Source organism: Epinephelus lanceolatus, chromosome 10, assembly GCF_041903045.1.
Source record: "Epinephelus lanceolatus isolate andai-2023 chromosome 10, ASM4190304v1, whole genome shotgun sequence".
In the NCBI taxonomy this organism is placed as follows: domain Eukaryota; kingdom Metazoa; phylum Chordata; class Actinopteri; order Perciformes; family Serranidae; genus Epinephelus; species Epinephelus lanceolatus.
Window position 1 is genome coordinate 5,367,079 of NC_135743.1, and position 16,395 is coordinate 5,383,473.

Below are 16,395 nucleotides of genomic sequence, written 5' to 3' on the forward strand. Positions count from 1 at the left end.
ACTGAAAGTGAGGACACCTGTGAGACAAGCAGCACTCACCCTGCACTGGGAATGGAGAAACATCTCAACAGAAGAAGGCAATTCAACTTGTGGTTCCTCCCAAAGACGTTTCTGGTATCGTTAAAAGACACTGAATTTATGATATGTGATGTTGATTATGATGATGTTAGAAATATTTGTGTTAATACTGAAATTACTGGCACAGTTGTTAGGCAAACAGTGGCTGCATGGATTTAAGTTTGGGTTTTGATTATGGGGGTAATGTGCAGCTCTTTAAGTTAAAAAGTTAAAAGTTAAAGTGAAAAATAGGTGTTTAAAAACATTTTTTTTTAAATGTTTGTGGGTAAATCCATGTTGTATAAATCCAGTCAAGTCAATATTAAAACAGGTATTAAATGTAAAATATTTGTGACTATAAAGTTAAAACAATTAAATAGTTGAAACAGTTAAAATAATCGATCATTGATTTATATCATAGATTTGTATCTTTCATTTTGACTTATGCACTGTAAAAAATATTCCACTAAGGAAATTGGTTGGAGAATAATTTTATTTATGGGTTTGTATAACCTGTACCTAATTTGTTGTTTCTTTTATGTCTTGAAGGTTTTCAACCTGATGAAATCCAACCAACCTATCACCAAAACAAGAAAATAAAATGAATGTTGAGTTGGAATGAAAGAGTTGTCCTAGTGTCCTTTGGGGTTTATGGAGCCAGGCCATTTCAAGTTGGGCAGAAGTTGAAAGAAAAAGCTAATAACTTGACAATATATGTGTGTGTATGTATAACTATATATATATATATCTATATTATGTACAGTATATATAATAGAAAAACACACACAGACTTGCATTTCTTTTAACAGGCATGTCAACGTCCATGTTTACTGGTGTTCACATTTAAAAACCTCAGTCTGACCAGCTCGCACAAGTCATCAAGTTGAGAGTCTACAGCTGATTTCCTCATCCTGATGAGTGACTCGCAGCCACGTGCCACCACCGTCCAACACCAACCACAAAAAGCACCACTAACACTACAACATACACATAAGAGCATAAATTTAGCACAAATTTAGAGGAGCTAACAGAGAGGTGACTGGAGATGGCCGCACCACATCAGTTGATCTAACTGATCAATTATAATGAGTTACATTTTCTGTAACTGTTCCTAACAGTGTCAGTTTTGAGAACTTACATCACCAGGATTTGAAGTTGTTTAACTACAGGAAACCAAATCTGTTGGTAGATTTCCTGAATGCCCACTTCACTGGCAGTCATGAGGATACTTGTGTTCTGGTTGTTGGCTGTGGGTCTGGACTGGTCGCTAAACTGGTGAGCAAAACACTTTTCACTTTAACCTCAGTGTTCCTGGAAGATGAAACCACACTGTAGGGTCATGTTACATTATCATTTCATGAAGGAAAGGAAGTATTGCCTGCACACTCACTCCATACGACAGAAGGTTTGGATCCTACTTGATATGTTTGAAAAGTTGAAACCACACTTCAATTCATACATACTTACTTACTTTACTTACTGCCCTTTATGCTGGCTGGCATGTAGGGCAGCAACAAAGGATCTCCATCTTGTCTGTTCTGGGCCAGCGTCTTTACGGAACCCCAGGTGTGATGCAGGGCCTTCAGGGCCAATTCATACATGGTGCACAGTAACAGACTAACAAGCTCTGTGATGGCAGGTGTGGTTAACCATCTAAGCCAGTGGTCCCCAAATATTTTCTTTAAGGGACACCTGACTAAGTGACATATTTTATGGATATTTCATATGATCTTTAATGCATAACAATAATAGTAAAGAGCAACTGATAAACTGGACAGTTAACTTAAATGGTGAACACAATAACTGCAGGAGACATTAGAATATTGCATCAGAGATGAATTTTCCTGATGCTGGTCCTCTCCTGTGGAATCATCTTCCTGTTGCGGTCCAGGAGGCAGACACCATCTCCACATTTAAGACTAAAGACTTTCCTCTTTGATAAAGCTTATACACTGAACAAAAATATAAACGCAACACTTTTGTTTTTGCTCCCATTTTTCATGAGCTGAACTCAAAGATCTAAAACATTTTCTATACACACAAAAGACCATTTCTCACAAATATTGTTCACAAATCTGTCTAAATCTGTGTTAGTGAACACTTCTCCTTTGCCGAGATAATCCATCCCACCTCACAGGTGTGGCATATCAAGATGCTGATTAGACAGCATGAATATTGCACAGGTGTGCCTTAGGCTGGCCACAATAAAAGGCCACTCTAATGTTCAGTTTTATCACACAGCACAATGCCACAGATGTTGCAAGTTTTGAGGGAGCATGCAATTGGCATGCTGACTGCAGGAATGTCCGCCAGAGCTGTTGCCCATGAATTGAATTTTCATTTCTCTACCATAAGCCGTCTCCAAAGGCGTTTCAGACAATTTGGCAGTACATCCAACCGGCCTCACAACCGCAGACCACGTGTAACCACACCAGCCCAGGACCTCCACATCCAGCATGTTCACCTCCAAGATCGTCTGAGACCAGCCACCCGGACAGCTGCTGCAGCAATCGGTTTGCATAACCAAAGAATTTCTGCACAAACTGTCAGAAACCATCTCAGGGAAGCTCATCTGCATGCTCGTCATCCTCCTCGGGGTCTCGACCTGACTGCAGTTCGTTGTCATAACCAACTTGAGTGGGCAAATGTTCACATTCGATGGCGCCTGGCACGTTGGAGAGGTGCTCTCTTCACGGATGAATCCCGGTTTTCACTGTTCAGGGCAGATGGCAGACAGCGTGTGTGGTGTCGTGTGGGTGAGCGGTTTGCTGATGTCAACGTTGTGGATCGAGTGGCCCATGGTGGCGGTGGGGTTATGGTACGGGCAGGCTTATGTTATGGACAGCGAACACAGGTGCATTTTATTGATGGCATTTTGAATGCACAGAGATACCGTGATGAGATCCTGAGGCCCATTGCTGTGCTATTCATCCACGACCATCACCTCATGTTGCAGCATGATAATGCACGGTCCCATGTTGCAAGGATCTGTACACAATTCCTGGAAGCTGAAAACATCCCAGTTCTTGCATGGCCAGCATACTCACCGGACATGTCACCCATTGAGCATGTTTGGGATGCTCCGGATCGGTGTATACGACAGCGTGTTCCAGTTCCTGCCAATATCCAGCAACTTCGCACAGCCATTGAAGAGGAGTGGACCAACATTCCACAGGCCACAATCAACAACCTGATCAACTCTATGCGAAGGAGATGTGTTGCACTGCGTGAGGCAAATGGTGGTCACACCAGATACTGACTGGTTTTCTGACCCCCCCAATAAAGCAAAACTGCACATTTCAGAGTGGCCTTTTATTGTGGCCAGCCTAAGGCACACCTGTGCAATAATCATGCTGTCTAATCAGCATCTTGATATGCCACACCTGTGAGGTGGGATGGATTATCTCTAGATAGATTTGTGAACAATATTTGTGAGAAATGGTCTTTTGTGTGTATAGAAAATGTTTTAGATCTTTGAGTTCAGCTCATGAAAAATGGGAGCAAAAACAAAAGTGTTGCATTTCTATTTTTGTTCAGTGTAGTTAGGGCTGGCTCAGGCTTGCCTTGTACCAGCCCCTAGTTAGGCTGACTTAGGCCTAATCTGCCAAGGGACCTCCTATAATAAACTAAACACATTCTCTCCTTCTCTCTCTCTCTCCTTAGTTTCTGAAAAGTTGGTTTTTCTTCATTTGCTAACATTTACGTCCGGTTACTGCATGTTGCTAACTCAGCCTCATTGTGTCATACGGATTACTGTTAATTTATTATGCTGATCTGTTCTGTACGACATCTATTGCACGTCTGTCCGTCCTGGAAGAGGGATCCCTCCTCAGTTGCTCTTCCTGAGGTTTCTACCATTTTTTTCCCTGTTAAAGTTTTTTGGGGAGTTTTTCCTTATTCTCTGTGAGGGTCCAAAGGACAGAGGGGGAACCCTCTGATGCAAATTGTGATTTGTGATATTGGGCTTTATAAATAAATTCAATTGAATTAAATACACGTGTGTCAGGGTCTAAGAAACATATACACATACACAGGGAGAGCCATCATGATAACCACCATTATTTATTCTTGAGACATACTCACATTTTTCATACAGACAAATTTCTGTGATAACAAATATTAAGATAATATCTTATCTATCATACTGTGACATCAGAGCTCAGCTGTCTGACAGGATATTCCTGATCAAACGGAGACATTTACAAACAAAGGTTTGAAACCATTCCTGATTCAATCAAAGGAGAGAGAAATGAGGGATGATGTTAAATAAATATTCCTCCTACTGAGACAGAGATGATAAATATTTGGACTGATCACAGAACAACTATTACTGATCTCTCAGTGGAAGCTGATGTCCTAATTCACACTGATGGTGAACTGTTAACCTGCAGTAATAAAGTAGTCTTACACACAGAGGAACACACATCTGAAGCATTTATTTGTTACCTGAAACCAAACTAGTCCAGCAGGCCTAACAGCCAAATCAAGACATGATGGGGCCGACCCTGAGGGTTACAGGAGTGAGAGTTGGGGGGCTGTGAATTTAGCTGTTTGGACAGCTCACTTCTCCTCCTCCAGATCTAAGTGTTGAATCTCTAAGCTATTACTGATCTCTCAGTGGAAGCTGATGTCCTAATTCACACTGATGGTGAACTGTTAACCTGCAGTAATAACGTAGTTACAAAACGACACATCTGAGCAATGACCACAGATGAGCAAACATCTCAGAATCAGAATCAGAATCCGTTTTATTGCCAAGTAGGTTTTCACATACAAGGAATTTGGCTTGGTGCATTGGTGCATAACAAAGAATATAAAATAAATAAAAAATATAGAGTAATTAGGAGCATGTGTATAAAAAGGAAACACTATAAACAATTAAATATAAAATCTGAATGCAAATAACAATAATAATAGTAATGTAAAACATATAAAAAGTATGTCTGAAGCATTTATTGGTTATCCGAAACTAAACAAACCAGAAAACCAAGTCAGGTCATTATAGGGGCCAACCCTGAGGGTTATAAGAGTAAGAGAGAGAAGAGGACCATACATGTTCCTGTGTGCACCGCTTCAGCTGGTCAGCAGCTCAGTTCTCCTCCTCCAGATCTAACTGTCTGAAACTTCACACAAGTTTTTCACTTGGATTCATCTGCAGGTGAGTAGAAGCTGTTTTAATGCTGTTTTAATATTCAGGTTTGATTCATGTACTCATGTTTTTACTTATAGGAATTAAAACTACTAATAAAGCTGCAAGTGGCACTCCCAGGTACAAGACATTTCTCTGCCAACAGACGGAAGCAGCTCAACTGCAAAATCACAGCTGCAAGCAGCAGCGTATGGGATGCCTTTTGTGAAGTGGCTCACGCTGAAAATAACATCAACATTTTGCCACATTTAGCTTCAAACAATGTTTAAAAAGTGTTGTGAATTTTTTAACGTCACCTTTTACCACATTTACAGCAATATTTGTTAACTTAGAAATATATTGAATAGTTAAATCCTAAATCTAAATCTAAATTCTAACCGCTTCATCCTCTTGAGGGTCGCGGGGGGGCTGGAGCCTATTCCAGCTGACATCGGGCGAGAGGCAGGGTTCACCCTGGACAGGTCGCCAGACTATCGCAGGGCTGACACATAGAGACAAACACATTCACACCTACGGACAATTTAGAGTTATCCACTAACCTAATCCCCAATCTGCATGTCTTTGGACTGTGGGAGGAAGCCGGAGCGCCCGGAGAGAACCCACGCTGACATGGGGAGAACATGCAAACTCTGCACAGAAGGGCTCCCACACCCGGGATCGAACCAGCAACCCTCTTGCTGTGAGGCGAGAGTGCTAACCACCACACCACCGTGCCGCCCTAAATCTAAATATTAAATCTAAATCTAAATGCTAAATCTAAATCTAAATGTTAAATGTTAAATGTTAAATGTAAATGTTCTGGGTGAAACTAAATATGTTAAGTCTGTCCTTATAGAATCAAATAACGAATTAAAACCAACTTATCGGGGGAAATGAACACTTGAACATACATTAGCGTGATAATAACTACCTAAAATAACAAAAAAACATGTTTGGAGAAATTTTATTTGAAGAGGGAATCGCCATGTTGTTTACAAATACTTCCGAGTAGAAAACCAGCAGAGCTATATATATCTATATCTCACATTTTCCACGTCACTATATCACCGTTTAGACTAATCTGATGTTTGTAAAGTCTATAAACACAATGATTGAACAAACATTACTATTTCTGTGTGCACGTTTTGTAATTAATAACATGGTTATCGTAGATTAGCTTGATAACATTGTTTGAAGCTAAATGTGGCAAAATGTTGATGTTATTTTCAACGTGAGCTACTAACGGCACCCCATAGCAGCGAGCTTCACAAAACTGGGCAAAACTTCAGCTGGTTTAATTTTGTCTAAAAAAGGAGTGAGATCAATCGCACATTTGCTTTTATCATTACAGTACAAGGTAAGGCAGCTTTATTTATGTAGCACATTTCATATAGCAGGGCAATTCAAAGTTCTTTTCAGAGCAATAAAATATAAAACATAATAAGGATACAGAATATAAAAGATTAAAGAGAGAATATATAAAGTTGGGGCTTGTCTAACATCATCTGGAAAGTTATTCCAGGTTTGTGCTGCATGATAACAAAATGCTGCTTCACCATGTTTTGTTCCAACTCTCATCATAAGTCACAAGCACGTCAGAGATTTAATTGTGCGCTGAGCCACAGAGTGATTTATACACAAGCAGCAAGATTTTGGCATCAATATTCTGAGTGACAGGTAACCAGTGCAATTATTCTAGAACAGGACCTTAGCAGCAGCATTCTGACTAACCTGAAGTTCCTAAACTGCTTGTTCTGAAAGGCCTGCAAACAGACCACTGCAGTGATCTAACCCACAGGAAATAAAGACGTGGGTGAGCCTTTCAAGGTCTTGCTTTGACATTATTCCTCTGACTTTAGGAATGTTTTTTAAATGGTAGTAGACAAATGACATCGTGGATTTGATGTGGCTGTGGAAATTTAAGTCTGAGTCCAGGATAACACCAGAGTTTCTTGCTTGACTCAGTTATAAGAGAGGGGGATTGAAGATGAGAGCTGACACTCAGTCTTTCTTTCTGCGGCCCAAAGACAATTATGTCGATCTTATCTCTGTTGAGTTGGGAAAAAAACTGATGCATCCAATCACTGATTTGCTCAATACAGTGACACTGGTTTATTCTACAGGTCTATAATCACCTGGTGAAAGGGATATGTATATTTGCGTGTTATCTGCATAATTATGGTCAGCTAATTTAGTAGTTTGTATGATTTGGCCTTACAGAAGCATAAATTAGGCTTGTGCCGATTTCCAGTTTAACCGGTTCGGTCCGGTTTAAGAGCTCCACCCAGTTTAATTCATGTCAACCGGATAAACCGGAGGAGAGAAAAAAAAAAAAAGCTTTTCACATCAGCGGCGTGTCAAGGGACTATATTCAACTTATCTTGCATTGTAATATGCATTATGACAACTTATTATTACTTTATTTATAAATGAAGTAGAGGAGCCTACAAGTGTTTTGTTTAGTTTGTCTCAGAGGCTTCAGAGGGACTCTGCAGCTCCGCTCCGCTCAGCTGTCTGCTGCTGCTGCGAGAGATCTAATTTCATTGGTGGCGTGGAAAAGTGCGAGGGAGTCAGCGGTCATTCAGTTTGTTGCCCTAGTAACCCATTTCCACTGAAGAAGTTCCTGGTACTATCTGGGGGGCTGGAACTACTGCAGGAAACGTCCTCTCACTCAGCCCTCTCAACCGCTGTGTCTCCTCGGAGGAAGGTTCCTTGGTGTCCTTCTGTGTCTTCTTCTTCTTGTGTAACCTTGTGTGTATTGGCGGTTAATACAGCATTACTGCCACCTAGTGGATTGGAAGCGCATTACACCTATAATGGGCTTTTATTGGTCAAAATAGCTCAAATGTGACCCCCAGTGGTAAAATTAGGTATGTAATTCGATATATCGGTTCGGTTAGATATTTGGCTTTAAATCACACCGGTTGGAAAATTTTCAAACTGGCAGAAGCCTAGCATATATATGTATGTATGTATGTATGTATTTATATATATATATATATATATACACACATATATATGTATATGTATATATTTAGATAAAACAAGGGGGTTCCCAAAATGGAGCCCTGTGGGACGCCACATGTCACAGCCATCTGCTCTGACTATAATTATGGATCGAGACAAATTACTTTCTGTCATGAAGATATGACTTGAACCATTTAAGGACAGTTCCAGCGAGTCTGACCCACTTTTCTAGTCTTTATAACAAATGGTTCACTCCACTGTGTCAAAAGCAGCACTTAAATCCAACAGCACTAAAACAGAGACTTTGCCTGAGTCAGCGGTCAGGCAATTGTCATTTATTACCTCTATGAGTGCAGTCTCAGTGCTGTGATGGCGCTGTGAAATGAGACCTTTTGTGACCCAGCCGGTGGGCGGGGCTTGGTACTCCAGTTGGCTGAATCCAACTTTCCCATTTTCATAACTGCAAAGCAGTGGAGCCTAAAAGTATTTTCTGCTGAGGGAATTTTTTGAGCTCTTGATTGGATAACTGCTGCTAGATAAAACATCTTTAGTGTGTCAGAGAGCTCCTGTTAAGTGACTTAACATTGACTGCTGTCACAGTTTCATTGTCTGACTATAAAATCGCATGTAATCATGTCCATGGTCTCTTTGTGGCAGGTTCATCACCTCATCATGTCGGTCCCTTGCAGAACTCAGACCGATGCCAGGGTTGCTTTTCAGTCCTGTAAAAGTTCTGATCCAAAAGATCAAGCTGAGTTCTACGACAACTGGGTAGAAAACTATGAAAAGGTCAGTTTCAGTGATTCCTGATGAGGACTTAAAGAGCTGTGAAATCAATATTTGTTTTTTAATCTCTGCAGTACTACAGAGCCTTTTGGCCTCTTTGAGCTCCTAGTTTTGCTTTTGCTGGTGGAGACCAAAAACAGAGCTAAAAGAGAAAGAATATTGAACTTACATGCATTATGTTTTTCTGTGACTGTTGGATGTGGAAATAAGCAATGTACAGTACTAAACATCACTGTAAATAATAGTGATTTTTCGTCAAAAGGCTCATTTGTTGTTCAGATAATAGATTATTCATTAAAGTAACAATAAAACAGACAACATATCAAATTAAACAAAAGAAGATATTATTAACCAGTAGAGGAAGAAGTATTCAGATATTTCTCTTCACTTAAAGTACCACAGAGTAAATATACTCTGTTACAAGTAAAAGTCCTGAAAATATTCAACCCTGCAGCAAAAACCACTTCCAACTGGAGAATTTCACTTTTTAAAAAACAGGATGTCACCCTGTTGAGCTACAGAGCACCACAGCTGGCAGTAGACTTCCTGTCTGAAAACTTCTCTGGGAGTCCTGAAGAAGCTCGGGTTCTGGACGTCGCCTGTGGGTCCGGATTGGTCACTAAACTGGTGAGCTTTAAAATCAAAGAGCTGACAGAGAATAATTCATTTTGAAAGTCCAACAGTGGTAATCGATTAAACCAAGCAGACAGGAAAGTCTGAGTTTCAGGTGATACAACAGCAGAAAATCACAGTGATTGATCTGCTTAAAGCAGCTGTGATTTCCTGTACAATATGCATTTGTCATACACCTCCATACTGGTGCACAGATGAATCTGCTGCTGCAACTCTTCAGCAGGTAGCAAAATATATTATAATCTTCACCATGAAGAGCAATATGGTCAGGGCAACCTGTGATAAGTGCATTGAGAGGAGACCCATATTAAGAACGAACCCTTCAGTTGACTTTATAACACAACAAAAAATAACCCACGGCTTCATATATCCTGTTCAGAATTTAACAAATGACAAATCATCTGTGGTCCAGTGAATCCCAACATTGGGTTTTGTTCTCCACACCTACAGACTGAATGTTTCTATGCCAAAAGGACTTTAGCATGAGACGTTTGGAAGATGTAGGATTTTGGTTACTTAACAACACAACTCATAACAGTCTGTTGACAGCTTGGAGAGGCTCCGTCACTACAGTACATCCAAGATCAGAAAAGAACTTTACTTAGTGTAAAGTTACAGAGGTCACATGATCGCAATTTTTTAAATTACGTGGGCTTTGTATGAATTTGGGTGCATAACTTTTAGTAGGAAAACACATGAACAGTTTGTGAGCACAGCCTGACTCTTGAAAGTAGAAAAAGCAACTATAAAGCCATAAACAGGAGAAGAAAAAAACCCCCCAGATACACCGTCAAACTGCCAAAATCTTCAAAAAATTCTTGGTCATACAGCCCACCATTAAGTTTCACTGCACTGATATTAAATTACAGAATTCCTTCCAGGACAGTGTGTATGGAATCATGAGGGAATTATGGACCAGTGAAATAAAGTGTGATCCTGAATGTATTCACCTGTAAGCTCTGATCAGTTTTTATGATTCAGTGTTAATGTTGACTGCATTCTTCTTGTATTTGTAGACTGGACACATCCTGTCCCTGCAGAAGCTGTTGGAGCACGGGACAGACAGACAAACAGACAAAAGTCTCACTTATTAGGGATTAAAAAGTGTTAATGTTGGTCGTCTTCTTCTTCATTTATAGATGGCTGAACGGGGCTTCAGGCACTTTGTGGGAGTGGATGGCAGTAAAGGCATGCTGGAACAAGCTGCAAAGACTGGCCTCTATCAGGACCTCAAACTGGCCCTACTGGGACCAGAACCACTGCCTGCACCGACTGGTACACTACACTCACACTGCATACACTCACTGCTCATCTTTAAGTGTTAAAACAATGACTTCTGGAAACTAAACCTGGCTCTTCTTCCTCCTTCTTTTTCCTGGTTTCAGATACGTTTGATGTGGTGATCGTCACCGGTGGTATGGGTGTTGGTTTAATCCCGGTCAGTGTTGTCAGGGAGTTCTGCGATGCTGCCAAACCAGGTAACTAGCTCCAGATAAGAATATGTAGCATTTTAGTCTGGTTTCTGACCTCTGAATCAACAACCACCAAGACTGTGATGACCACAGGAGTTGAGGGGGACACTGAGGTTGTTGGGGCCATATGGAGCTTGAGAAGAAAGACCTGCAGACAGAACTCAGGGCTGAAAAAGCAAATTCAAACCAGTGTCCACCAGTCTTTCATGAGCAGGTTAAAAAATTAAGTGTGCAAACAGAGCCATAAACATTAAACCTTATTACAGCTACGAGTTGCAAGTTTTTAAAATATAGAAATAATTTCTAGGAGAAAATGTCTTGTCTTTTCTTGTCAGTGTTCAGTCAGTCAATAGATGGTGAAGTGACCTGATGAGGTACATAAAGCACCAGATTTACTGTAGATAAGACAAAGTAAAGCTTCTGATGTTCTTGGAGCTCTAACAGTCTGTTAGAGTTGGAATCTGTGTTTTTTAAATGGCTGTGTTAATCTCATGTGTGAGTATTTAGAAGGGTTTTACAGATAATATGCTTCCTCCAGTATAAAACTAACTATAACTAAATACATTGTTTGTCTACAGGAGGTTTCGTCTGCATTTCAAAAGGTGACCACACAACATCATTTGAATTCAGGAAGGAACTGGAGAGAGAGCTGCAGCTGATGGAAGACGAGGGACTGTGGAGTCCAGTAGGAGTCAAAGAGACGGACAAATACATGGAAAACCCACATCTGAATGCTGAGAGAGTCAAGGACCTGCAGCAGGAGGAGCGATACATTAGCGGGAGAGTTTATCTCTACAAGAAATCCATCCATTAAAATCAGAAGTTATGGCAACATTAAAGAGAAAATAAAGGGGCATCTTACAGCTGAGTTAAAATAAATGTGGGTTATACATAATGCAGAGCAACCCAATGTAAAGTAAGTCAGAAATAAACATTTTTCAACAGATGCTGAACATTTAGTGTAATTTTTGTCGTTGAAAGTTAAAGCTGCATTAGTTGAGTTTTTGTCCGCTTGTTTTCAGCAGAGCAGTTTGAAAACACATTTTATAAAGTAGCTGTGGCTAATATTAGAGCTGCCTACTTACACACCCATCATTCAAAAAGCAAGTCTAAAATAATATCATTTCTGTGTGAAAATGGCTCACAATATGGAGAAGCTCATCTGAAGTAGCATTAGCTCATCAAACTGCAACTTTACCTGGTTCAAATATTAGCTTTTGCAGTTATTGTTAGCCTGAGGGCAAAATTAAGGGCTGATGAAATAAATATAGTTATGTAACATTGAAGTGTGTGCCGTGTATACTTGTTTATATGCAACATTTCTTAATACAAGTACTTTTGGTGCTACTTTGCACTTAATAGAGCAAATTAAATCAAGGCTCAATGACTCAGGAGTGGTTGGTGCTGTATTTTTGGACTTGTGTGAAGCATTCGATACAGTCAACCATAATGTTTTACTGTCAGATTGAACTTCTCATCTTCAGCACTGGCATGGATGTCTTCATTTTTCTCAGATATGGTGCAGTGTGTTAAAGTTTGTGATGCACTCTCCAGTAACATGAAGTGTACAATAGGTGTGTCACAAGGGTCCATGTTGGGTCCCCTGTAATTTAGCATTTACATTAACAAGCTCTCAAAACAGGGTCATAATATAGAAATACAAATATACGCAGACGATACAGTTGTGTACACACATGCAAAAACAGCTGAGTAAACAGCAAGCAAAATAACAACCGCATAAGATAAAAATTACACAATGGCTTCAGCGGTCATGTCTGAGTCTGAACGTTAATAAAACAAAAGTTTTTTTTTCCTTTTTTCTAAAACCATAGTACAACTTCCTAATGTTGACATTTGTATTGAAGGTCAAAGGACTGACGTCGTCAATGATTTCAAATATCTTGACATGATTCTGGATCGAAATTTGAGCTTTAAGCAGCAGTGACATTCACAAGTGGATGTCACAAAATTTCATGCAGCTTAATGCTGACAAGACAGAGATACTGATCACAGGACATGATAGTGCAAATATTCAAATATCAAACAGGTTCTCTGTCCGACTCAGTAACTTCACATTGCAGAAATCTTGGTGTCATTTTTGATCAAATTCTCAGTTTAGGCAAACATGTAAATTCAGTAGTTCAATCCGGCTTCCACTATCTCAGGAATGTCTCCAGAATCAGATCATTCCTTTCCAACAAACATCTGGAACTTGCTATTCATATATTCGAATATAAGTCGTTTAGATTATTGCAACTCTTTGCTCTCTGGCATCAATAAAAAATCTTCTCCTGCCTTTTCAGATGAGATGGAAACAGACCTTGAGAACGCTGGACAAAAAGCCATTGCTTTTTCATCACTGTAGGATACTGGAGAAGTACAATTTATTTTCAAATCCATGCCAGTTTATAAAATTCTAAATGGTTTGGCCCCTTCTTCGCTGTGTGACCTTGTGTATACTCTGTCAGTATTAGAGACTGTAACATACCATTTGTCACACTGCATTTGGGGCAATCAGCTTTTTCTGTAAAAGCTACAAATCAGTTGAACACTCTGCCTGACGATGTGAGGAGCTGCAGCCCTGCCAGTACTTTCAAAACCAACTTTAAAAGGCGTTTAAAAGCTGCTCAGCTGTGTGCTCACTGACTTTGAAATCTGGACTTTATATGCCAGGAGCCACGTCCAGCCCTCCTGATGTTTTCTGCTACCTTTTTTTATTATTATTTCCTGTCAGCCTGTATATACCTTAGGCCATCATAAGTTTTAAACAAGCAACCCTGACTTGGGCCTAAAGCCCCTTTTCTGTGACATGTGGCTCTGTGGCTCATTATCCTGGCACAAAAGGGAAAGTGGCAAAACAACATTTTGGGGCTTGCTGCCAATCACACACAACAGCCCCAAAGAAAAAAACAAAAAAATTACTGTCCATTTAAAAAATTCTCATCAAATAGGATCATTTTTCACCACTTTGTGTTTAATATCACTGGTTCACTTGTACATAGAAAACTCCCCAAGTTGATAAGCTTCATTTTTAATCCCAAGTTGACCTTTCCATCGTGAAAATTACACTTGCTTTGGCCTAAATTTGTCACTATACCTCAAAAAAAAAAAAAAAAAACACAGAATGGAATGGTATTTTCAGTCACTAGCCTTCCAGAGAATCTTCTCACCAGCAATGTGAACCTGGAGGTGTTGAGTTCACCAAAGTTTTATGTTAAAAAAGTACAGAATGGGTCCCCAGTATTTAGAAACTGGCAGATGCTAGCTTACATTTGTTGGGAAATTTGCATAATTAGCACCAATTAGCACAATCACCTATGTAGACTATACTTCAGCAACTGCAGTATTGGAGTATTTGGACAGTTTGGGGGTTAGTGAGGGTTGATGGACTGAGAGTCTCATCCTACTCTCCAATGTGCTATGTGTGAGCTCAGTCCTGCGTGTTCTTTAATGAAGCAATAGGAGAAGATATTCGGTCTCAGTTAATGTAGTTTATTAAGCAGTAAAGGAATAAAATTACAGAGCTCTGGGTCTCAACTTCACGTCCCTGACGAACAACAAAGGTGTGTCAGTTCACGAAGTCTGACCTCCTGTCCTTCCCCTGACCCAGTATATTTGAGCGTAACAGAGTGTCATTGTGCACGCAAGGCGTTGTCCTCTTCTTATTGGCAGTTCCACTTCCTCCTTCACCACACCACGCCCCTGCCTCGTGTTAATCTGACTCCTTCCCGCTGGCGGTGGGGGCGTGGTTCCTGTTTTGAAAGACAAGAGAACAACACAACTCCCTACACGTGCTGTACCTTACTATCTGTACATCACTTTCTATTCTTTTTACCATATATGAAACTAATTATCTAAGCATTGTGGTATGTGCTCCTCAGACTTCATGTCTCTTCCTCTCCTGTACTTCTCCACTTCTGCAAAGCAAACACATTCAGATCAGCTGAAATCATCTCAGTATTCTCATTGTTCACACATCTAAAACTTATATAGTGAAACACAACTTATAGTAAAACACATAACATCATTCTATTCCCAACAGGGTGCTGAATCTATTTCTGACATTTTCAATTCAAACTGCTGTATAGAGCAGATTTCAACTACTGGAGGGCTGATTTTGATTAAGTGGATTTAGACGTTTTAGAGGATGTTGAATCGATTGGATTAGACACATAACTTATGTATTTGAAATAATTAATTTCAGCTTGCTTTAAAAGTATAATGTATTATGATGGAAACAATTATTATGACTTGTTTTTAATAAGCCAAGCATTCACTTGTGATGTGCTGTTGTGTATAGTTTTGAAGGCCAGGAGCCAGGTCCAGCCCTCATGATGTTTTCTGCTGCCTTTTTTTTTTTTATCATTTTCTGACAGACTATACCTTGGGCAATCATTAGTTGATAATGAGCAACCCCAACTGCCTGTTAGTGTTGTCACAATACTGGAATTTCTAACATTGATACAATCAGTGGCGGTTCTAGGCCAGTTTCAATGGGGGGGGCCAAGCTAGGGCCAGTCCTTTTGATACAGGGGCACATACATGTAGGGTCAAAGATCTAAGCCTGAACAATAAGATATATATATATGTATATATATATATATACAGTACAGGCCAAAAGTTTGGACACACCTTCTCATTCAATGCGTTTTCTTTATTTTCATGACTATTTACATTGTAGATTCTCACTGAAGGCATCAAAACTATGAATGAACACATGTGGAGTTATGTACTTAACAAAAAAAGGTGAAATAACTGAAAACATGTTTTATATTCTAGTTTCTTCAAAATAGCCACCCTTTGCTCTGATTACTGCTTTGCACACTCTTGGCATTCTCTCCATGAGCTTCAAGAGGTAGTCACCTGAAATGGTTTTCCAACAGTCTTGAAGGAGTTCCCAGAGGTGTTTAGCACTTGTTGGCCCCTTTGCCTTCACTCTGCGGTCCAGCTCACCCCAAACCATCTCGATTGGGTTCAGGTCCGGTGACTGTGGAGGCCAGGTCATCTGCCGCAGCACTCCATCACTCTCCTTCTTGGTCAAATAGTCCTTACACAGCCTGGAGGTGTGTTTGGGGTCATTGTCCTGTTGAAAAATAAATGATCGTCCAACTAAACGCAAACCGGATGGGATGGCATGTCGCTGCAGGATGCTGTGGTAGCCATGCTGGTTCAGTGTGCCTTCAATTTTGAATAAATCCCCAACAGTGTCACCAGCAAAACACCCCCACACCATCACACCTCCTCCTCCATGCTTCACAGTGGGAACCAGGCATGTGGAATCCATCCGTTCACCTTTTCTGCGTCTCACAAAGACACGGCGGTTGGAACCAAAGATCTCAAATTTGGACTCAT

General features: G+C 40.2%; 1 protein-coding gene across 1 annotated transcript; it reads left to right on the top strand.

The window, feature by feature from the left end:
• The first annotated feature begins 5,128 nt into the window (after positions 1–5,128).
• On the top strand, positions 5,129–11,990 carry LOC117266058 (methyltransferase-like protein 27). The gene is made up of 6 exons (XM_033640998.2): positions 5,129–5,215; positions 8,810–8,941; positions 9,437–9,565; positions 10,711–10,846; positions 10,957–11,049; positions 11,622–11,990. Exons 2-6 carry the CDS (start codon positions 8,825–8,827, stop codon positions 11,855–11,857), a joined length of 711 nt encoding a protein of 236 aa, XP_033496889.2. The 5' UTR covers positions 5,129–5,215; positions 8,810–8,824; the 3' UTR covers positions 11,858–11,990.
• The last annotated feature ends 4,405 nt before the right edge of the window (positions 11,991–16,395 follow it).